This window comes from Agelaius tricolor, unplaced genomic scaffold, assembly GCF_023055355.1.
Source record: "Agelaius tricolor isolate 1412-34295 unplaced genomic scaffold, bAgeTri1.0.p SCAF_10, whole genome shotgun sequence".
Lineage (NCBI taxonomy): Eukaryota > Metazoa > Chordata > Aves > Passeriformes > Icteridae > Agelaius > Agelaius tricolor.
The window spans coordinates 30,425,381-30,448,265 of NW_027269270.1; the positions used below are offsets into that span (position 1 = coordinate 30,425,381).

At 42.1% G+C, this 22,885-nt stretch overlaps 1 protein-coding gene across 4 annotated transcripts in view; it reads left to right on the top strand.

Annotated features, from left to right (window-relative positions):
- THSD7B (thrombospondin type 1 domain containing 7B) overlaps positions 1–22,885 on the top strand; it is a 299,320-nt gene that overhangs the window by 271,559 nt on the left and 4,876 nt on the right. For 3 of the 4 annotated variants that reach the window (XM_071435444.1, XM_071435445.1, XM_071435446.1), the window contains exons 19-27: positions 4,657–4,798; positions 6,200–6,315; positions 6,799–6,916; positions 13,197–13,342; positions 18,318–18,477; positions 18,823–18,996; positions 19,086–19,181; positions 20,261–20,343; positions 21,301–21,493. In XM_071435444.1, the coding sequence (XP_071291545.1) occupies positions 4,657–4,798; positions 6,200–6,315; positions 6,799–6,916; positions 13,197–13,342; positions 18,318–18,477; positions 18,823–18,996; positions 19,086–19,181; positions 20,261–20,343; positions 21,301–21,493 (1,228 nt within the window). Of the gene's footprint in view, positions 1–4,656; positions 4,799–6,199; positions 6,316–6,798; positions 7,975–13,196; positions 13,343–18,317; positions 18,478–18,822; positions 18,997–19,085; positions 19,182–20,260; positions 20,344–21,300; positions 21,494–22,885 lie in introns of those variants that run through there. The other variant, XM_071435447.1, reaches the window with a different exon arrangement.

Sequence of the window (22,885 nt, forward strand, 5' to 3'; positions counted from 1 at the left end):
AAATTTATGCAAATGCATTTTCATTTCAAAAGACTGCTCGTGTTATTGTAAATGGCTTGTTAAATTGTTACAAAACATCCACACTGGCATGAACAACGTAATGGTTCATTGCTCTGTTAAAAATAGTCAAATACGGTTGCTGCCTTTGCATTTACCTTATTTTAAGGTTGTATGTTTGCTTATGAATAGCCAGTTAAGAATAATGCAGCCAGCTATTTATAGTGCAGGATGCATTATACAAGCTGCTTGATAAATTAAACAGCTTAAAGGGCCCTGTAATGGGTTACAGCCTCTGTGCTGTACAATTATGATGCATATGAAAGCCTGGATCAATGTACAGCTCCTAAATTCCATGCCAAAGAGGGTCTAATAGTGTATATTAATGTGTGATATGTTAACAGCTCTTAGACTGGAACTTAGTTTCATAACCTTGCAGCTTTATTTCATTTTATACCCTTCTCTTCCAGAACAAACTTCCTGTGCTTTGTCAGTTCTGTGATTGTCTGAAGCAAAGGCTGGGTGCATCCTTTGTGTATGTTTTTGTCCCTCACTTTTTATGTTAGCTTTAAATAGTGACAAGTGGTCATAGTGAAAAAATAGCTTTGGCTAAAAGAAATATTTTAAAATGCAGTAGTCGATAGTGCCAGAAATTTCCCCATAGAACTAAGGTGGCTGTTATAATTTCTAAACAGTCCTTTGAGAAAAACCTTGATTTATTCCTGCCTTAACATTTTATGGACCTCTCATTGCTTCAGCATATTTTGTTTCTGTAGTGGTTTATATAATCTCACCTGTGGATCTGTGGCTCTAGCTCAACTTTTTCATACTATATGGAAAAGAATAATGGAAATGGTGAGGTTTAATACTATAAAGTAGGCTGGAACAGTACTGTTATACCCATAAAGAAACCTACTGTCTGTGTATGACATCCTACTGCTGTAGGCTATTGATGTGCCCCCTGAGGTGGCACCCCATTATTATTTTCATCAAAAAATTAATTCTGTTCCTGTTACCAGTTCCAAAGGACGCATATGGCAGAATTACCAACCCCATTGCTTACAGTCATCAACAAAGAATCTGAACAAGCAACATAGTCTGGAAAACTTATCAGCCAAACTGATTTGCACCTCATCTTGAAGGTACATAAAGGTCTCCAGGCCTCTGACCTTCCACCTCTGTGCACCACAGCTGCCTCCATTTCATAGGACTTGTTTCCTCTCCTATTATTTATGGCCAGTGGGCACCCATAATCATTGTCCTTCCTTGATCTATAGATCTTTATTCCTAGTCTGGGTGGTGGCAGAAGTGGGTTTCAGTTTCCCAGAATAGGGAACATTTGCTCTTACACCCATTTCTATCCCATGGTTACATTCCAAATTCTCCCAGCTATGGGAGAGTTAAGGGATTTATGACCACAGGCATAAAGTAAGTATCATGAGCATAAAAGATGATCTCAGAAATACAAGTCAAACTCCCACTCCTGAACACATCTGTTGTTGGCACCTGCCTTTCCTTATGCTTCCACTGTGGAAATGTTGGCTGATGCTGAGCACAAACCAGTTGCAGTAGCCTTGCAGAAGAGTAATGGTTCACTTAATGTAAAAAATATTTTAAAAGCTTCATCTGTGATCAGTGAAAGCACTAGTTACTAATAGAGCAGTAGAAAGTAAAATAATGTCTCTGGAAGTGTAGCATCCACTCAGCAGGAAGAGAGCAGTTGTAAATGAAGATACTCAGTAAAACATTGCTGAATCACAGTGGGCTTTATTTATTTAAAACCCCAGAAACTGTAGATTCATACATGCTTGTGATTAGAAACTTGGATCCCTTGGGCAGACCCAGCCTTGATCCATGTACCTGAATGGTACCTTCTCTGTTTTGTATGGAAGATTACTTGAGCAGTGAAATTAGTTTTGTCATTTTCTTCATTTGTGAGACTATTCAGAATCAGCCTGTTATCCCGCTTAAATCTTAATCCCATGGTAATGTGTTACTTTAGGTACTCAAGAAATAGTTCTTTCTTTTGCTGCCTTTTCTCTAAATAGATGGCTGCCATTTCTGTCCTCCTCCTAAGCCTGTGATTTGCCATTGATGGTGATTGGTTTTGCTCTCAGTATTTTCTAAGATCCACATTCAGGACTAGACATGCCCCTTGGCATTGCTTGTTAGTACCCTCAGCATCTCTCCACTGGCAACAATCCCTCTTCTTTACTTCACTGTTCACATCCGCTAATGACGTTGAGTCTGCCAATCCATTCCCCAGCCTTTGCCATGCCATAAATATTTGATTTTTTTTTTCCAGCCTGGGTTTTTGGAGGGGTCCTGCAGAACTGTGCACCCAAGCCCATTGAGATTTCAGGGTAGCTGGATACTCAGCTCCCTCTTGCTCCTTTGAAAATTCCAGCTTTCATCTTTTCCTTTGCAAGTCATTCCCTCCTGCTGCTTACTCAGTTCCATATATATTTGGCTCAGTTTTTGACATGGTTAACTTGAAAGAGCAAGGGCAGAAAATCAATTATAAAACTAAATTGACTTCTCAATTGACGTTAAGAGAAATTCAACAAATAATATTACAGGATATTAGTTACAGTTTGCCAACTTTGAATTTTTGCATGTTTCCCATGTCCTCAGCTTGATTAAATGAATGCTTTTCCTACAGAGATTCCTTATTATTCAAAACTAGTAAAAGTGGGGGGCTTATTGCATCAGCTTTGGCTTCTGAGCCCCATGGCTCATCAGCACAGTGAGAATTCTGGCTTCAGAGCATCAGTAAACCAGTTGTTTGTTTGGATCCTGGCAAACACCAGATAGATTTTGACCTGTTAGACTGGTCTGCTGCCTACCAGGAGGATATCTGAGAGGGAAAAGGGTCCTGCCAGCCAGGAAAGCTCTGGGGCTCTGTTACAGCACTGGGCTGCAACAATGTCCTATAATGGAGCACAACGGGGGCTGTGCTAGACAGGGGGAAAATACTATTTTATTAAAAGAATTTGCTTATCTACAAATGAGGCATATTTTCTGTCTGCAGGTTCTTATTTTAAAGGGAGCAAAAGCTGGTCTTTCTGAGCTGGCACAGACAGCTTCTGTCACAGCGTCCATTGATTTTTTTTTTTTCCCTTGGTAACATAATTCAGAGAAACATTAATTAGGAGTAGCTGCTGAGATACATGCTTTGATTTTTTTTCCTTAGTCATTTTGCTTTATTGGCAAATCATTTAAGTTATTAGTGTTAGTTGTGAGAATGAACAATCAGATTAGTTGTGAAAAAGACAGTAAACTATTGGTAAACACTTAGCATAGGTTAAATTTTCAGATAATTAGAAACAATTGGGTATTTTAGCTGACCAAGGGGATTCAAATAAGATTACCATTTAAAATGATTTGACAAGGTGTGTGTCAGCAATAAAAATGTAATGGATTTTCCTTCATGTAGTGTAAACATAAGGAAATAGGCCCTGACAATGTATTTTAAGACCAGACTAGACTTTTTTTCCCATTTGTTCTGATATTTATTATTTTCAGTTTTGCTGTCATCTGTGCAGCTAATCCAGTTTACAGCAGCCTGAGATCCAGATTTATGCTGCAAGGCCATTACATTTCCCTTTAATATTCACAATACAGGAATTATCCACACTTCCACCCGTGCAGTGTTCAGTGTTTGCAGGCTGTTTGTTGCATGGTAATAAGCCCATGGTTTTAAACTGTTAGTTATTTTTTGTAATTATAGTACTTCATAGAAAAATCATGTTTTAAATCCCCAAGCATTTATGAAAATATGGTTCTGTGTGCATTGTTTTGGGGTTTTTTGTTTTGTTTTCTTTGCTGTTCCTGAACAATCCTAATGAGAAACTGTTAGGAATTAAATGGGTCATCTTGTTCAATAAATGGTGGTGAATACTTTTAATAAGGGATTTATTTCCATTAGGTTTGCTGTGACTACCTCCACTCACCTATTCCTGTTACTGGATTGTGCTGCAGTGCTGTGAGAGTGAGGATCATGGGCTGCTAAAAACAAACAGTTTTCATGCCTGTGATGCACAAATAGCAATGAAAACCTGCCTCAGTTGGTTCATATTCCTGTGAAAATGTAAACAAGCAAATCCTGGTTTATAGGCAGCTGAACATCAGTATTTGGTATCACATACTCTGAAAAGTCACCTCATCTTGTCAGCATCATAACTGATAGGCAATTACAAATGTCCTTCTTTGAAATGAGTGCTTTGCTGTAACATCAGATACTACTTAAAAATGCATTAATTGTGACAAAAATCCTGTCCTGTTACTCAGTACTGTGGCTTTTTACTGGAAGTCTTGGAAGGAGGTGCAAAGCAGGGCACAGCAAAGTGGTGCACTCTTTGTCCCAATGTCCCCAAGGATCCTTATCAAAAAACATGAAAAATATAGTGTAGCAGGGCTAAAATAGCCAAATCTGGGTGGATAAAGGATGAGTTTGGATTCTTAACTTCGAACCACATTTCTTTTCTTTCATGTGCTTTTAAGTATTGTTAGAACAGGAGTGGGATTGCATCCTACCTCCATGTGGCCATGGATGTGCGTGAACAGCCCTGGTCTGTGGTGTCTGTGTGGTTTTTTGAGGTCAGTGATGTCTGTGTGATTTACTGGGGTCTCTGTACTGTCCATCCCTTCTCTGTCCAGGTGTGTGACCCCAATATTATGCAAACCCGAACCCGACAAGTGCTGAGGTCTCCTGTCAGTTCAAAGCCCTGCCCGGAAGTTTCACAAATGAAGCCATGCATTCTTAATCAAAATTGCTTCCAATACCAGTACAACCTAACAGGTAGGTACACATTTTCAATATACCCTTAGTATGTGTTTTTAGTTATGTTTGCTTGTGGTGTTGGTTAAAGCCTTGACATGGTTGGTTTCAATAAAGTTAATTACACGCCTGCATTTTTACACATTGGTGGACAAATGCACAATTTCTGTATTTAAGTTGTTGTTGGAAGTACATTGGAAATAAAGCATGCTGAATGGGATTTTCAATGGGTTATCAACATAATTAATTACAAAATTCCAATTAAAAGAGTGTCTTCTGTGTGGTTCTGGTGAAGCCAAAAATACCAACAGAAATCTGCTTTGAAGGCAGTATGAGTTATATGGGTGGGCATAGGATATTCAGAGCAAAATGCATTATTTAGGACCTTAGAAGCAATTGGTTCTGTTGCAAACAAATGAACAAAACAAAACTGAAAAATTCCTTTTGTTTTGACCAGCTGAAATAAATGAGAAAGGCATACAGAGGAGAGATCTAAGAGGAGTTTGGGAGCTGGTGGGAAGGGAGAACAAAGCAAGATAAAATATATGAATATAAACTCAGCCTTTTTGTAATAAAAGCCCTAGAAACAGAGGCAGCAGGATGATGCCTTTTTTATCATCACATTTCAGAAATGCAGAACATTTATGTGTTCATGTTTATCAGGGGTGGAAGACACAAAGTAATAGGTTTTCTTCTCATCCTTCTTATTTATTGGTGGTGTATGGAAATTTTAGTGGCTTCTGTTATGCTTTTTGTTTATTTTAAATGGTGTTTTAAAGCTTATTTCAGTTTAGTTGTATTCCAACCAACATAATTTCAGACACGTAATAAGATATTAATTTCCTTCCACTAGAAATACTGCTTTTATTTCATGACTATTAGAGTTTAGTTTTAAATAATGGATAGCTTTGCCTGGAGACAAAAACAGGTTAAACCAGAGTTCCCCTTCAGAAACTTCCCCAGCTGCTTTATCAAAGTGGAATTTTACTTCAGACAATAGAGCCTTGTACCTGTGCCAAGTGGATTGAGCTGATAGCCTTTATCAGTGTTCAACATGTGCACTCTGATGTAGCGGTGTCATCACGGGATGCGGTATGGGACTGAGGAGAGAACGTGTCTCCTCTGAGGCTTGCCTGGCTCTGAGAACAACTTTCTTTTGTGTGGGGGGTTGTTCTTGGCTGTGGGATGCCCTGACATGGGGAAGTGCTGCTGTGGGTGAAGGTAACACCCATGTTCAGGGCTTCAGAGCGGGGCTGGCTGGGGCTTTGAGCTACCTGGTCTAGGGGAAGGTGTCCCTGCCACGGCAGGGGATTGAAGCTACACAATCTTTAGGGTCCCTTCCAAGCCATTCTGTGATTGTATGACTCTCTGTTGGGTGTAAAGCTGAGCTGCAGCAGTGCCCCCTTTGCTTTGTGTCTGCAGGCTGGAGCGGGTGCCAGCTGGGTGCCAATGCCACTTGTGGTCACGGCGAGCGCCGCCGCCTCCTGAGCTGCCGGCGCAGCGACGGGGCCACGGTCAGCATGCAGCTGTGCCAGAGGGTGAGTGAGCAGCCTGGGACACACCCTGGGATTCCAGAGGGATGGGGGGCCTCCTGATCCACGCTAAGACATTCCCCACAAATGGGGAAAGGGTTTTGTAGGGTGCTGGGAGCGCCCAGCTGGGGGCTTTGGGAAACAGAAGGGTGTCCGTGGGTGGTGTCACTTTTTGACTCCAACACACGGGCCATGTCTACCAACCCTGCATCCCAAAGCTGGGGACCAGGGAGGGGATTGTGTCCTGCTGTTGGAAATCCAGGTTTGTCCTTTTGGTATGAGACCCAGACACTGAGGGATGCTTAGATGTGAAACTCTTCAACACTGAAGCAGCATTCCCCCATTACACCCTTGGGAAAGCTCCTCATAAACACCACTGGTGTTCTGCTGGTACCCCGCAGAGTTGCTGCCAGCTCTTGCTTGGGTGCCTGGCTGTGGCAGGAGGTGGCTGGGGCCTGGGGAAGCTGATGCCTGTGTTTCCTGTCACAGCTGCACCTGGAGAAGCCCGTGCCCACGAGCAGCCGGTGCGTGGTGGGCTGTGCCGTGGACTGCCAGCTCTCCCCGTGGTCAGCCTGGTCGCAGTGCTCCCACACGTGTGGCGCCGGCGGTGAGTCCCTGCCTGCCCTCCTGCCCCCCACAGCTCAGCAGGGCAGCACACACTGCACCCACAGGCCCAGGTGGGCTCAGGCAGTCCCTGAGTAGGGGTGCAGAGCTCAGGGAGAGCCTCGATCCACACCCGAATCTTTCAGAGGTGGTTTTGGACACTCCCGGGGTCCTGAGGTGGTGGGTGTTCAGAGCACAGCAGCCTATTTTCAAATTACTCTAAAGTGAAAACTGCAGCTTTGGGGAAAAGTAGTCAGATGTCTGGAGGATTATTTATTAATTAATTCAAACTCTCAGAATTCAGTCACAGCAACTGTTCACCCCAGAGATGGGGAGTATGTAAAGCTAGCAAAGAGCTTGGGAATGTTAAAAGTTTCTGAAGAGATTAATAACTAAATACAAATTCTCTGGTGAAGTAATTTTTAGGAACATAATTGTATGTTCCTACAACACACAAAGACTATTTTTCATTATTTAGTGTATGCCTCTATCTCCATCTTGCATCCACAGGTCCCTTAACATTTACATGACCCCAGTACCTTCAGCAAGACTTTCTATAGCCAGTAGTGCTCACCAGCATACAAAAAGTGAAAGGATTAGGACCTTTTTCAACGTATGTGATTTAAAATACCCTTTGAGTATTGACATTGAGGTTTTATTCTCAATAAGCTTGGGATTTTATTTCCCTGGCCTCTGATGTGCATTAGATGTACAGCTAATGGTCTTTAAGATTCAATAGCCATAATGTATGTTTGAATCAAATTCACTTAAGGTCAAAAAGAAAAAAGCTCTTAACTTCCATAAAATGATTCCTTCAGATGGATTCCAGAGATCAAAGCGCGTTACAGAGAAAGCTTAATATTTGGATTAGTGCTGTTCTTTCTTTTCTGAGCTTTTAGCCCGTTTGTGAAGTCGTGCTTTCTTAACAGAAATGAATAATTCATGGACAGTGTTTTAACAACAACACACTAGGAGTACTATTAATTCCAATTTTTTTTTTCCTTTAAAATCCATTTTGGATTGTTAATGCTTGTGTTGCTGAATAAACTTAATTTAATTTTTTGAGTGTCCTATCACTAACTAAGTTAAACAGAGTACAGTGCAAAAACAGGTTGGAATGTTTTTCTGGCTTTTAGCATGCTCAAGGAGCAGCTCACCCTATATAGTACCTGAAGGTTTTTTCATCCTGAGCTCTTATATTGCATAGTTTGCAGAAGGAGGTACTTGAGTGAAGATGCTTGTATTTGGCCCCTGTTCCTGAAATGCTTGTGCAAATTCCAGAGACTGGTTAAAGAGCTGCCAATGAGTACAAGGAGTTACTTCATGTCCTAAATCAGATGAAAGCTGGAAACATTTGTGCCCTGCTGAAAGAGACTTTCCAGTGGGTGTCTTGGCTTTGGGTGCCAAACCTCATTGAGGCTGCTTGAACCACACAGTCAAGCCCAAGCTCAACCTGGTTTATGGGTCATCCGTGAGCCTCAAAGATCATAACCCTGCCATGCTGCTGGTGAGAGCTGTCTTGTACAGGCCACTGTACTACTGCTGTTGTTTAACTTGGATTTAAAAGCTGGAGATACTGTCCTGTGAACCTACAGCAGCTAAGCAGCTGGGAAAACTGTCTTACAAACTGTGTCATGAAGAAGCCAAGTTTTGCTCGGTCCTTCTCTACCACTTGAACAACTTTGCAGGGACCCAAGAGTCTTCTGAACCTCATGCCAAAGCAGAAGCATCAGTGAAATGGAAGTGCTCTGCATCCAGGTTATTCAGAGCACATTTTATTTTCCTGCAGCCTCAGTCCTGATCTGACTTTTGCTGTATCAACTTAGGAGTGTGGAGCTACTCTGGACCAAGTATCCCTGGTGGAGTGACCCTGGCACCAGTCCTGTGGCAGTGGCCCTTGTGAGGCTCCAACAGCACAGACAGTGTCACTCCAGCTGCTTCACCGAGTGCCAGTGGGTTGTAAATACTCCTGGATGATAACAATAACAGAGAAGATTTTACTTGTGCACTCAGAGGAACACAGCAAGGATTTCCAGCCAGAAGGGTCATGGACTGCGACGCCTTTGAAGTCACCCTGGGTTTCTCAAGGGCATTCGTGGGAGTAGGATGGAGCCTCAAATTAGATAGGAAAAAACAAAGGATGACAACAAATGAGCTGTGGGAATTGGCTGTAGTAAACACTCGTAACTGCTTCCCTTTGCCAGTAATTGCCTAGTTTTGGTACAGCTAAAATGCAGGGCATAGGTGCTCGGTGTGCAGAAATAACTCACAGCAAGTGGAATGCAGCATTGCTGGGTCAGCTCACAACAATATTTTGCATTTCTGGCTTTTTTTTGGAGAGTGTGCAGAAGCATCATAAAGGACTTCAAAGAGAAACATAATTTAAATATAACTCAGGTCAAAATTTAGTGTTGCTGGATGTGTGTTTTCACTTGGTTTTTTACTCAAGGATTGTTGCTAACATTTTTATTCTGTTTTTTTCCAGTAACAGTTTGTTGTGATATATTTTAATGGGTGGTACCTCAAAGTGAGGTAACACTCGGGTGTTGTTTTATGAAATAATGCATTTAAACATGAAGTGGTGCTGCTGTGCATGTGGTGCTGGCATCTAACACAGTTGTGGTGCACAGCAGCCAAAGGCTAATATATTGATTTTTATGAATGATGATGAATAAAGCAGATCTCTCTTTCCTGCCTGTGCTGAGCCTGTGGAGGTGTGTAACTGATGTTTGCCTGTTGCAGCTCTAGTTCTGGGCAGCATCTGCTCAGGATGCTGGATAGGGCTTTATGCTGACACTGGGTTATATATAAGGTTCCTTATATCAGTTGTTGTACTGCTATGAAAAGATGTATGGAACTGCTTTAATGGATGATGCTTCCCTGGCCTGAACCAAAGTTACTGGAAAGATGTTTGGTAAGGATAATCCCCAGGAAATTAAATTTCCTTTGTTAAGGCAAATGAATACATGAGGATGCTGAATTTTTCTATATGAACATTTTCCAATCCCACATGGCTTCTCTCAAGGTCTCCAACAGGACTGCTAAACTACAAAACCACCTACAGCTGTGCTTTGCCACTTCCAAAGCTGACTTTATCTGATAAATTACAGGATTTACCATGCTGCTGCTCCTTACTCAGTCCTCAGACCCCCAGGGACCATAGCAGGCTGCAGAGAGATGCGAATCCCAACATCAGAGTGACCTGTGGGATTGAAGTGAAGGGGCACGAGGATGCACACAACGGAAAAATTTGCTTGTTGTATTCTTCCCTGGATCATCACCACTTTGGGAAAATATTTTTGGTGTTGCCTTCTGAAGAAGAGCTCCTTGTGATGCTTTCTCCCCTGCTACTCAAACTTGGCAAGCTCCAGTCTGGCAGTGGGAGATGTTGCTGGGGATGCCCCAGTGCTGCTGGAGGGCCTGGCAGTGGGAAGGGGATGAAGAGCCCTATTTATCACCTGCCCCACTTGCTTGGGACTGGACCTAATCTGACCTCCAGGGCTTATTTAAGTAACTTGATCCCTGCTCTGGTCTTGTGGTTCCTTGGTAGACCTGTGTTTCATGTGCTCTGCTCAAACTCACTGAACAGCTTACAATGTGTTGGTCATTGGGTCTGGGATGAAACGTAGCAGGAATTTGAATCTTCTTGGTTTCAGCTGTGACACATCACTTTCTGGGGATAAAGTGCAAGTAATGGCAAGAATTTTTTGGGGGTAAAAAAAATCTTACTCTTCTGATTTGAAAATATAATCCCATATTCCTGAGATGCAATTCTTGCTGCTGGCACAAAACAGAATTTTAAGTGACCAGCATTAGCAAGATTAGCCTCTTTTGTTTTTTCCCTTTCCAAACTAATTTGAGGATATGAAGAAATGTTTCTTTTCAATTTCAGCACACTTTTGTATCACATAACATTGCAGAGCAGAGGGATCAGAGATGTGGCCAATTCATTGGAAAATTAGAGAAAAAAATCAAAGGAAAATTGACGAAATAACTAGGATTGCTTCAACTCTTCTAGAGTTTGTATTGGAAACAAATTAATTTCAGATGCAGTGAGATTCTGTTCTGAATAGGCAGCAAAAGATAAGGCATTTAAAAATAAAAAATGAAGTATTTCTGCTACTTGAGTGGTAATCGAGCACCTAGATAATGTTTTTGGAGTAAAAAAACCCAGAGCCTTAAGAAACTCACTGCAATCATTGTGCAAAGAAAGGTTTCAATGAAATTTCTTTCTTCAGTTATTCATTCACAGTGTTAAAAGAAAGTGATAGACTGAGTCAAGCCTGACCACTGGGACTGTAGTGAGTTTCAGCAGTTTGGATAACCAACTGTAGGAAACCAAAATGGAAAGAAAAGTTGCTAATTCCTCTTTCTGTTCAATGATCTTCCCATTTACATATTGCTAGATACATGTTAAACAGAGTGTACAAAAGGAAATTATTTAGTTAATTAAAAGAGCTTGATGAATGCTTCAGGCTTTCAAGTTCCTCCTAATGAAATTGGATCTTCTAACCTTAGGAAACCTCCTTTTCCTTAGCTCCATGCAGGGAGCTGGTGCCTGGCAGGGTGCCCCAGAGCCCTGCAGCCACAGGCTTCCCACTGTTTCCCAAAGAGCCTTTTCCATTGCTCACCAACACTCAGCATTCAGCATTTAGACTAATTTGGCAAATCTGATCTCTGCATGAAGAGGAGGGAACAGCTAATTTTGGCCAGTTGGGCTGGGGAGAGCTGTTGTGGAGTTCATCTAGCAGCAGGCTGGGAGATTCCTCTTCCCTTGCTCTGATCTCTGAGCGAAAAACAGGACCTTTCCCTTTCCCTTCCCCTTCCCCTTTTCTTTTTCTGCTTTTCCTGTCCTCTCCTCTCCCATCCTTCTCCTCCTCCTTCTCCTTTCCTTTTTCCTTTCCTTCCTCCTTTCCTCTCAGCTGGTTGGATTTTTTCCACCTCCTAAGTATCTGATTCTGTGATGGCTGAGTGCACAGTCATGTGGGTAACAGCTTTTATCACCACTTCTGTTACAAACTCCCAAGGGCTGGGGGATTAAAACTGGAAAAGGAAGAAGTCTTAAAATTGGTTTTAATGGGTTTAAAAACAAAATTCAGTGGGTCAGAGCAAGGGAATAAAGGTAAGAGGACTTGCTAAGTTATACATCAGTGCCTTTTCCAGGTGTGTCTGCTTTTAATTTTTATTTGCTAAAATGTTTTGCTCTGTGGATAGTCATGATGACAGATATCAGAGATGAGCCTTACACCTGCAGTGTCCTTAATTAAAAATCATGTGCATAAATAGCTGGGAGAAGGATCTGGCTGGGTATTGCAGCCTCCCTGTTTTGCAGGGTGTTTGCTCCCCCTCCAGACTCCCTTCTGCTCACAAAAGCAGCTGAAGGGTGGTGATCCAAAAGGGAGAGCTCCACCACAACACCTTATCTCTTCCTTTGCACTGGCTTAGCAATTACCACTCGCCTCTGCCTTGTTGTATTTGTCTGCCCTTACTGCCCAGACCTTTCAGTTTTTAACTCAAATCCACACGTATTGAAAGACAGGGCAGAAATTTTATCCCCAGCACAATCTTCTGCATCCCACTGCATAAGGGCTTTTTCTTTTCCACTTTTCTTTTTAATTGGAGATGGAATTCTAATTGAAACATTTTGAGTGAAAACATTCCTGGACATAAATGGACAGCAAAGGAGGCAGAAATGGAATTGCTGTAAGTTTAATGAATATATTCAGTTTTATTAGTTCAAAAGTAGTACCATAATTGCTTTTTCCATTCAGTGGCTGAAGAAGTTTTCACCAATAATAAATAGGTTTTTTAATGGAAATGGTAGAAGTGGTTATGGACGGTAATAGCCACTACAGTGTTTGCAGTTTTCAAATTAGGTCCACATAATTGCTCATAAAAAGAAAATTTCATTTGTTAAAAATCTCTGAAAACATATTGAATGTGTAATGGTAGAAATGCTGCTGCCATAGGAATTATTTTCCTGTCATATTTAATAATCAGGATCTAGTCAAGTATTTAAATGTGTTGCATAAACAAATACTATATTTGGAAAACATACAAAACCATGTTTAAAAAGTGTGCTTGAAAATATCAGCGACTGCATTTCTTAGACTTAGCAATCGCATCCCTATTATCCAAACAGTCTTCCCAATTAATTGCTTTTTTAACAGATTTTAGCGCTGGGAAATGAACCAGGAATGCTGATAAATTACAAAATCTGTCTTTCTTTCCTCCTTCCTCTGTGTCTGGCTGTGTCTCTGCTGGCTCTGTGCTGTCTGTCCTAGGCCAGATGGTGCGTGGGCGCTCCGTGGTGCTGCGGGCGGCGGGCGAGGGCAGACCCTGCCCGGAGCAGCTCACCCAGCACAGGAGCTGCCCAGTGAAGCCCTGCTACAGCTGGCTGCTGGGGCCCTGGTCTCCCTGCACGGTCCAGGTAGGAATTTCTCCAGAGCTTCCCCCTGCCCGGGGTCAACGGCAAAATCCATCATCAGTTTGTGGGATTCATCATCAGTTCGTGGGCTCGAGGTGTGTCTGTGGCTGGTGGAGGTCTGCAGGGAAGAGGGGGAAGTTCAGGAGTGGTGAACCCCTGCCCCTCAACTTCCAGCCATCAGCTGCCATTCATGAGGGGTGATATGGGTTGAGCTCATGGAATTACTGTAGGGGATTTATGGATTGAATGGGGCTGACTGGGCATAGTCATGGTGACCTATAATTTAATTACATAAAATAACAAGAAAATAGATGCACTAGATATCAAGACAGCTAAGCCTTTTTTAATCTTTTTTTATTTCCTTTTTTTTTTTGAAGGAGTGTACAGCAGGTCTTACCCCCCAGGTCTCCAGTACAGTAGTGTGAGTTATTGTGTGAAGGGCTGGTTTCGACTTTCTCCTTACCCTGGCTATCTTTTTAATGATCTAAAAATGTCTGGATTCAGTTCCCATGTGCTGTCCCTATGCCTGCCACCTTTGCTCAGCACTGGGGTCATCATTTTTTCACTGGCAATGACTTCCATCAAGCTTGAATTGACTTTTTCTTCCCCTCCATGCTTTTTCTTCTCTCCTTATCTGTTAGATCACATTTCCAATATTAAAACATATTAGTTGGTAACCCAGTTTAAGCAGAGGTGAATCTTTCACAGTGAGGTTTATCAGCCTGCTTAAATCTGGCTTTGGTGAGATGGAGGCAGAAATGTGGTGGAATAGAGCCCTGTCTGGTCCCAGGGGACAAGACCTGTGCCAGATCTGTGGCTGCTTCTCCACATTATATTGTGTAGGAGATTGAAGCCAATAATGCACATAAAGGCACACATCTCTTGTGATTTCTGCTCTGCCAGTGCCTTGAATACCCACGTGGCTTCTCACAGTGGTGGAGGGATGTGAAGTGAATATGTGAGTGGTACAATAAGTACCCAGAATTGTCTTAGGTTTTCACAAATGAAATCTGGATTGTGACAGTCCAAGATCAGAGAAACAGAAGTATATTTATATTTTCTCTAATCAACAGCTCATTGCAACTACTGATGTGAATGTGGTCCTTATATGTGCTGTACTCAGCATGTATAAAATGTATAAAACATATGTATAACATAAATAGAACAAAATGATAGTATCAGCTGGTATTTTGTCTAGCTAACATAAGCAGATTCTGTTAAGCATCAGGGAAGAGACTTTCAACCATAGGAGCTAACACACCTGATAAAAAAAAAATTAGTAGGGAAGCTGAATGAAGGCCGTGGCTTACTCCAGATAAATAACATGTTGTGCAGATTAAATTGTGCCCATCCCAAACCCAGCTAAATTTCAGCTCAGAGCGAGTAATCACATTGTTCTGTAACCCAGATACCATCCCTGCATTCAGTGAGTTAGAGCCTGCTTCTCTCCTTCAATTACCACAGAGCAGTTTCTCTCCCCTTTGCTTTGTTTTGGAGAGAAGCCATTCTATTCATGTTCACTTCTCTTTAATGAGGTGCTTAGGAATTAAATGTAGTTCATAAATACAGGGTGATTTATTCCTGTGCTTTACCCGAAAAGAAGCTTAAGCCTGTGCTCTAAAGAAAGCTTTCAGAATTCCTGTTTTCAAGGATGCTTTGTGAAATAAGGTAAAGCATCCTATGGTAAAGCCATAATGCATGGTGTGAAAGTGTCTTCCTGTAATAATAGAAATGGGACAATTAATTATAAGGCTAAAATATTTTTTCCTTGTATTATAACTGAGACTGCAATTCCTAGTTGTAGGAGGACTATTTTATGCTAAATTGACTTCATGTGAATAATTAGAGGTGTCTTTGTGGTTAGGAATAGAGCCTGCTAAGTGTTCTGTGTTGCTTGATTCTCACAGTATGGAAATCTCTGTGTAATTGCACACATCCCAGGCACACCTGTGGCAGCATGGGGCATTTCCTCTGCATTCAGAGGGGTGCAGAACTTAGGAACTGGTCAGTACATGTAAATTTTAAAGGGTTACAGGACATTTATAATTCTTCTCCTAGAGTTGAAGTGGTTTACTCTGATTAGCTCAAAAAAAGGGAAAAAATTAGCAGTGTCTGACACTGTTCATTATTTTTTCCATTAAGGGAATATAAGTGGAATAGCCAGGCATTATCAAACACGAGCTGGCTGACATTCCTAAAAAGACTAAGAACCTTTCCTTTCTAATGGTTTTAAAAGCGCTCCCTTAAATGTGATCACACAACACTCCCTCATTAGAGAGACTTTTACCTGATTAAATACTCATCAACCTGGGAAAGCATTGCCCAATCAACATTTACCTAAAATTAATTGTGAACACATGAACTCCAGTAAAAGCCAAAAAGGGAAAACTTTTCTTCAAGGCACATCTGGGTGAAGCATCTCATTAGGGCTGTTACCTCCTGTCTTGTTAGGGTGTTCTGTGTGGGAAGCATCAGATGTGATGGGAGAGAGGGCTCGTGGAGATGCTGCCTTGCATTAGTGTGTTACTGAACTCCAGAGATTCCTGACTGTCCAGCACAGGAGATGTAAACCTTCTCATTTTCCCAGCAGGGTGAGAGGTGGAGGCTCCATGCAGGTGCTGGTGGAAGGGCACATATATCCTGTTTTTAGGAAACCCAGCATGGGTTCTGTGTTCTCAGTACGGTCAGCACAGGAGTTTTTGCAGACAAATGGCAGGAATCCTTCGTGGAAGTCAAATTCCCACATATTTCCAGCAAGGAGATCATGATGCAAGAGCCAAATCCTGGTCCTAGGCGAACCTCAGAGTATCACACCTTCCAGAGAAGAGCTTTTACAACAAAGAATTGATCCCTGAATTGAATATGTGATGGTTTCCTTGGCATCTCTCCTCTGATAGCAGCTATTCCCTGCATCCTCAGTGAGCCATTGCTGGTACAAACTTCCTCTGTTCCACACCTGTTGACTAGATCTTCAAGTGTATAATTTTGGGGACATGAATAATTTTGAAGATGATAAGGAAGTTAATGCAGTGCTCCTGCATTGCTTAAGACCCTTTCAGATATACCAAAAAGCATCTCCTACTGTAAGTGACAGTGTGACATTTTAAGTGTGTTCAGTTTATTGTAAAAAACCCATTGCTGGTCTTGAGAGAAAAAAAGCAAGTGGGAGCCATTGTTAAAAAGCAAATCTTTCTCTTTAGGATTGTTTTGAGAATTCATAGGTTTGGGTTTTGTTTTTTTTTATTCTAGACATTAGAAAATATGGATGAAGCTCCAATATAGTGTGATAGAAAAATGGAGAGTGTTGCCTGTGGCCTTTTATAGTGGAAGCTGTTGTACTGAAAAAATTTATTGTTTTGACCTATTTATTCCTCAGTATTCTTATTATTTATATATTGATTTGTATATAAATAATTATATAGAAGAAGTAGAAGAAGTATATTTTTGTCTGTAGAAGAAGTATATTTTTGAAAACTCTTCTTGTCTTCTCCAGTCATTTAGTCATTCTTTGAGTCACTTCAAACTGGAGATACTGCAGTTTGATTAGTGCCCATCTCCCCCAAGAATATTCTCCCTTTATCTTCTGTTCCCACCAGCCATTTCTAAGCACTCTAACCCAGTGGACAGCTGCATGAGTTTTTCACACACCATTAATCTCAGACCACAACAGAAGTTTCTGCAGTGAAACAGTAATTTAGAACAGTAAGTTACACACTGACTAAAGTGAAACACTGTTAAAAACCTGGAATCTGGCTGCATACAATAAATCTACACTAATACTTCTTTAAGATGCTTTAGATTAGCAGCTGCTCTAAATCCAGCTAGTTATTTCTTTTTATTGTGGATCTGCAGCAGAAAGGAGGGAGAGAATGCAAAAGCTGCCAGGTGTGTGCAGGAGAGGCGTTCTTGAGATTCCTGCTAGCAAACCTGCTGCTGGATGAATGCACTCAGTAGGAACCATTCTGTTCTGCAGATGAAGTCCATTATTTTAAAAGAATCCACTGCCAAGAAATCCAAAGGAGCATTTCCCTTGGTTATATAAAGGCAATGTTTCTTCCTTCTTCTTGAGTTTTGTTTACTGAATTTTTCTCAAGTGCCGTTTCCACAAGGCTTCAGGCGCGTGTTCATAAGGCATCATGCAGACATGAGGCACCTCAGCAGCATCACAGCTCCTCATCTGATGGGAATGAAACAATTCCACTCTCTAGAAATAGCCTCAGTGCTTCATCTCTCAGAGCATCCTTGGCCCTCGATCATAACTTTAGCCCGGGAATATTGATTTTTCACTAAAGGATGTTCTCTTCAGTAGTTTGGTGTATGCCAGGGTATTTCAGGACTAGGATTATGAGCATGGAGTGGCCCAGATGGAGCCTCCTTTTTCTTGTTCAAATGGGGTTTAGTGCTGACAGGTGGTGGCTGATGGGTTGGGTGTTTTGGTAATGTGTGTGAATGTGAATTGGTGATCTGTGCTCCAGATCTGGTCACTCCCTTTAGAACATGACACAGACAGCCCACAGTGCAGGAAGGATTTTTGCTGTTGCAGGGTTTAAATCATGTGAGTGCTCTTCTTGGGTTGTATCATCAAAGGAGGGTAGAAGAAATGTCTGTTCCTTATGAGCAAGCTCTGGTCTTGACTTCTTAAGAGAAGCCCAAAATGCCTGTACTCATCTAATTTGGCACTAATTAAGAATCAGTGAATTCATTAATTTGAGTAAAAGGCATGAAGGGCAGACCTCAGAGATGGTATTAATCCTTTATGAATGTATCCTCTTCCACACTTTTGATAATGACACACTTTCCTGTGTGGCCGTGCCCCTGCCTCCAAGCTTCTGTGGAGAGGTGTACAGAGGAGATCTCCATCTGTCTTCTCATAACTGGGGATACTGTTGAGGACTTTTCATATAGAATCAGCTGTGTTTCTTCTGTCATTTGCTAATGCCATTGATGTGTGCCTCTGTTCCCTTTCACCATCCTGTAGGGTGGACAGTGTGGAGATGGATTGCAAGTCCGCAACCTCACGTGTGTAGTGCATGATGCATCAGTTTCTGCTACATCCAAACCAGTAGAAAATGCATTATGTGGTGAGCTACCATCGAAAGAAAGTGTGCTGCAGTTACCCTGCTCTGTGCCTTGCCCAGGTAAAGGCTTTGGAAGGTCACAGTGAATTTTCTGCCTGTGGTAGCTGTCTGAGGTGGACATGCTCCCGTAGTTCTGAGTACTGTCAGGCCTTGTAGCACAAATCTGTGCTTCAGCAGATCAGATAAATGCTCAGTCTGCTGTTTCTAGACCATCTAAGAAAGTCTTCCTTTGTTTTTTGAGAAAATGAGATACGCCATGAAGCAGAAAATCCAAATATTTTTTACTACAGAGAGACATCCTAGGGATATTAAAGCTGCTGTATGCTTAGGTTAGCCTTATCCTTACCCTTACCCTTCAAGGCTAATTCTTTTTGAAAACCTGTGATTTCTTGTTTCAATGTGCAGGCGACTGCCACCTGACAGAGTGGTCGGAGTGGAGCTCCTGTGAGCTCACCTGCATCAGTGGCAGGAGCTTTGAGCCCACCGGGCGCCAGTCTCGATCCAGGGCCTTCATGGTGCAGGCTGCAGAGAACCGGGAGAGCTGCTCGGGACAGGAGATGGAGACACGGCCCTGCTCAGGTAGCTGGGCCACAGCTCTGCTTCCTGCCCACCAGGAGCTTGTCCTGGGCTGCTTGCAAGGTGAGGAGTAACTGGTGTTGGTGTTGCAGGAGGGAAGTGTTACGACTACCTGTGGCAGACCAGCCCTTGGCGGGACAACGTGCGCATGGTGTGGTGCCAGCGCTCGGACGGAATCAATGTCACAGGTATGTCCCCACACGGCCTCGCACACTTGTGAGTGAAATGTCCCCACAGAGGCTTTTCTGCTTCTGCATCTGTTGCTCAGAGGGAGTTGGGCATCCTTCTTTGCTCTTCCAGAAATTTCAGTTTGGATTTTTTGTGTGTAGGGAAGACCAACCTTGCTGTCAGCTCAGCATCACACACATATTGCACAGGAGTATTTGGGCTAATTGCCCTTACAGTCTGGCTGGTCATGGGAAGAAATCAGTGCTACTAAAACACATACTAAAGGGCTGCCTGGGCTGGCTTGCACAGCCCTCAGTTCAACCTTCCTGTGGCTGTGAAGAGCAGAAGAGAACATCACACGCGTGGTAGAGACCCCATCTTCTGTACCTCCTCTTCTTTTCAAAACACAGGAGTCTCAAATCACTCAAACTGTGAGATTCCTGCTGTTGCCATGACCTACAAATTCTGCCTGTGAAGGATGAAAAGGGGAATTCATGGTCAGAACTTTGAAGCTCTGTGAGATTGACAAAGGCAGTAGGGCTGCATGTCCATGGGATCTCTTTCAATATGCACAGGGTAAATGAGGAGAGAGTGGAAAGGAAAACGCAGATGTTCATGTCTAGTTCTATTTATAATGACTAGTTAGGATAATAACAAAAGTCTTATGTGCAAAGGTTGCCAAGTATTTAAGAACTCATTAACATGTTTTTATTCCTATAGAAGCACAGGCTTTCCCAAGTGAGGATGGGCAAGGGCGTTATGTGGATTATGTCTTTTTATGTAGATAAACCATTAATGAGGACACAGAAGATCTGCATCTAATTCTGGATTCTGTCCCCAACTTCCTATGTGGTCAATGGCAAATTGCTTAAATCTGTATATCTCTGTTCTCCATTAACAAGATGGGTATGATAATAATTCCCTGCCTTGTTAAGGCAAATTAATTAATGCGATGCCTACAGATATTATGTTAATGTGCTTAATAGACTAGTATTTAACTATATAAAATAAGCAGGCAGGCACTTCTTACACTGTGGTGATCTAAGACAAAAACATTTTGAAACATGCCTGTGAAGGCACTCAGTGTTTTCTTTTGCAGGAGGGTGTCCTCTTCGGACAAAACCTGCCGAGGTCCGGCACTGCAGCCCGCCGTGCAGAAAACCCTTCTCCTACTGCACACAGGTAACTGCTCACTGCAGAACAGGGCTGGGAAATTAACTCTGCAAGATTTAATCAGATTGCATCTTAGATTGCATTCCGGGACTTGGAAAATAGTTTAGTTTGTCCGTGGTACCACCTCGAGGATGTTGTGGGAATTTCATCCTGAAAGAAAACCATGAACCTGCACAAGCGATGTGGTGTTGCAAGTTTGGATTTGTTCTGTGGAGGGGTTTTGGTTTTAATCTTAAAATTAAACCTCTTGGTTTAATTTTAATTGAGTGCTGTTGTAGTGTTCTTTAGAAAAGGGACTGTTTAAAACTTTTGTAAAAGAGGAGATAAAGGAGCATCAATCACCTGTTTGGATCAAGAGTGTCAGACCCTCAGACAGACATTATAGGTATAAGACAATTAGCAAAGGAAAACAATATTAAAAAGCCATTTTAAAATAGAAATCCAGAAAACTGAGTATGTATTTAGCAAACCACAGGTTTCTAAAAAACCTCTTGAAGAAACTGCTTAGTCTGATCCAGGGTAATGGGTATTAGTCATAAGAAAGCTTCATTTTTATTTCACCTTGTGAAATACTGGAGTGGAAACGTGTGAGGAGGGTTTGGGTCTGTAGGAGGATTGGTTTTGGTTTGTCTGTTCTATTGCCCAGCAGGGTCAGTGGGAAAATTGTTACTTGCAAGAGGAGTTTGCCACAGATTCATGTTGTTAAGCCTGTTGGGATGAAAATGTTTATATGTTGGACTTCTTTGTAATTACTGACTCTTTTTCAACCAATTCCCCAAATATATTTGTGCTTTTTTGAACTGAAACAGGTTTGCAGGTACCAGTTGCTGGCTGGTTTGGTTTGGTGGTGGTGAATTTGCATGTGCAGGTTATACCTTGCAGTTTGTTCAAGCTTTCCCTGCAGTGTGCACTGTTGTGTGAGAGGGCAGTGCTTGGTTTAATGCTGAATTCCCTTTTATCTGCCAGAGAGGAGTCTGCGGCTGTGAGCGGGGCTACACAGAAGTAATGAGATCAAATGGGCTCCTGGATTACTGCGTGAAGGTACCAGGTTTAGAAGATAAGAAAGCTGATGTTAAGACCATTGCCGGAAAAAATAAACCTGTCAACTCCAAAATGCATGACATTTTCAAAGGATGGTCTATTCAACCTTTTAATCCAGGTGAAAAACTTAAATATGAATGGAATAGATTGTCTTTAGAAGGTTTCTGTAGAGGAAAGGTACAAGCTTTGTAGATGATAGCATCAGAGATTGTGTCTGGGAGCTGCAGAGCGACCTCCCAGTTTCCAGCTCGTGTGCTGTCTTTCATGCCTTTGTGCCTGTACAGAGGAATCACAATCTCTTATGTTGGGAGATAGCAGAGACAGAATGAAGCAATAATATTTTGCAAAAGTATGCTCATATGTGATTTGGGGGGATGTTTAGAACTATTATCTGATGATGTTTCTGGAAGTAATATGTTTGGCCTAGGAAAGATATTGATCACTAGTGCTTCAGAAATTTCAGAGCAGAAAGTGCTTAAGATTTCATTAAAGAAAACATTGGTTGTTTCTTGCCATATTTCAAAAACATATGAAAAGAATAGGGTAGAAAGTGTACAGTTTAGTCTTGAGGGTCGAAGTTACAACATTAGAAGTGTCCCACAAAGGCAAACAAGCTGTTGTGCCCAAGCAGCTCATCCCAGGTGGATCGTTGACATCCACAGCACAAAATCCTTCCCAGCTGGAACCACAGACTGCATGTGCCCAGATTGGTCCATTGCTCTAATGTCTGGTTCCCATTTTGATTGTTGTTTTGAAAATTAATTCACTCAAAACAAATTTCTGAAATGCAAATATGACTTTAAAAATGGGAAGCAAATGTGTCAGGCGCATCAGGTTTTACTGAAATGCATCTGTTCTCCTCGTGTTATGAAATACTGGCAGTGCAGTTCCTCCCCCTCTTCAGGTACCTGACATTGCATTTGTTTGCAATTAGTTCCTGATGAACACGAGACTTTAGAAAACATGTAGAGAAAGGTTCTGTTAGGGGGTTCAGGGAGCCATAATTCTGTCTGATATATGTGATCACACTTTGAATGTTACATTTACATATTTGATTTGCAGACAGTGGTTAACCTTTGCGTTGACAGTCTCTGGGCTCACAGAGCTCAGTCCAAAGCCCTTTAAAGTTGGCTGCTTTTCGATCAAGCCCTTCATCCAGTTCACCCACACAGTTCACCTGCAGTCTGAGTCACAGGTGTGGGGTTAATTGCCTTTTTGTCAACACCCCTGGCTCTCTGCAGGCTGGCTTAACTTGGGTATCATCTCTTTGCCTGGTACCTTTATGGAGTTAGAAAAAGGGAGGGAGGTGTAGGTAGATGCTGCAGTCCTCTCTTTTTAAATCAGCATTTGAGTCTGCAGCACTAAAAGCTTCTGGAGGGCTTTACCTCAGTGCAGCACTTGAGAGCCAACTCTCACCCAAGGTCTGCAACAGAAACAGTGATTGAGGCACTTTTACAGAACAGGGTGTTGCCTAATTTACAGCAGAAATGTTACAGAAACAATATATGGG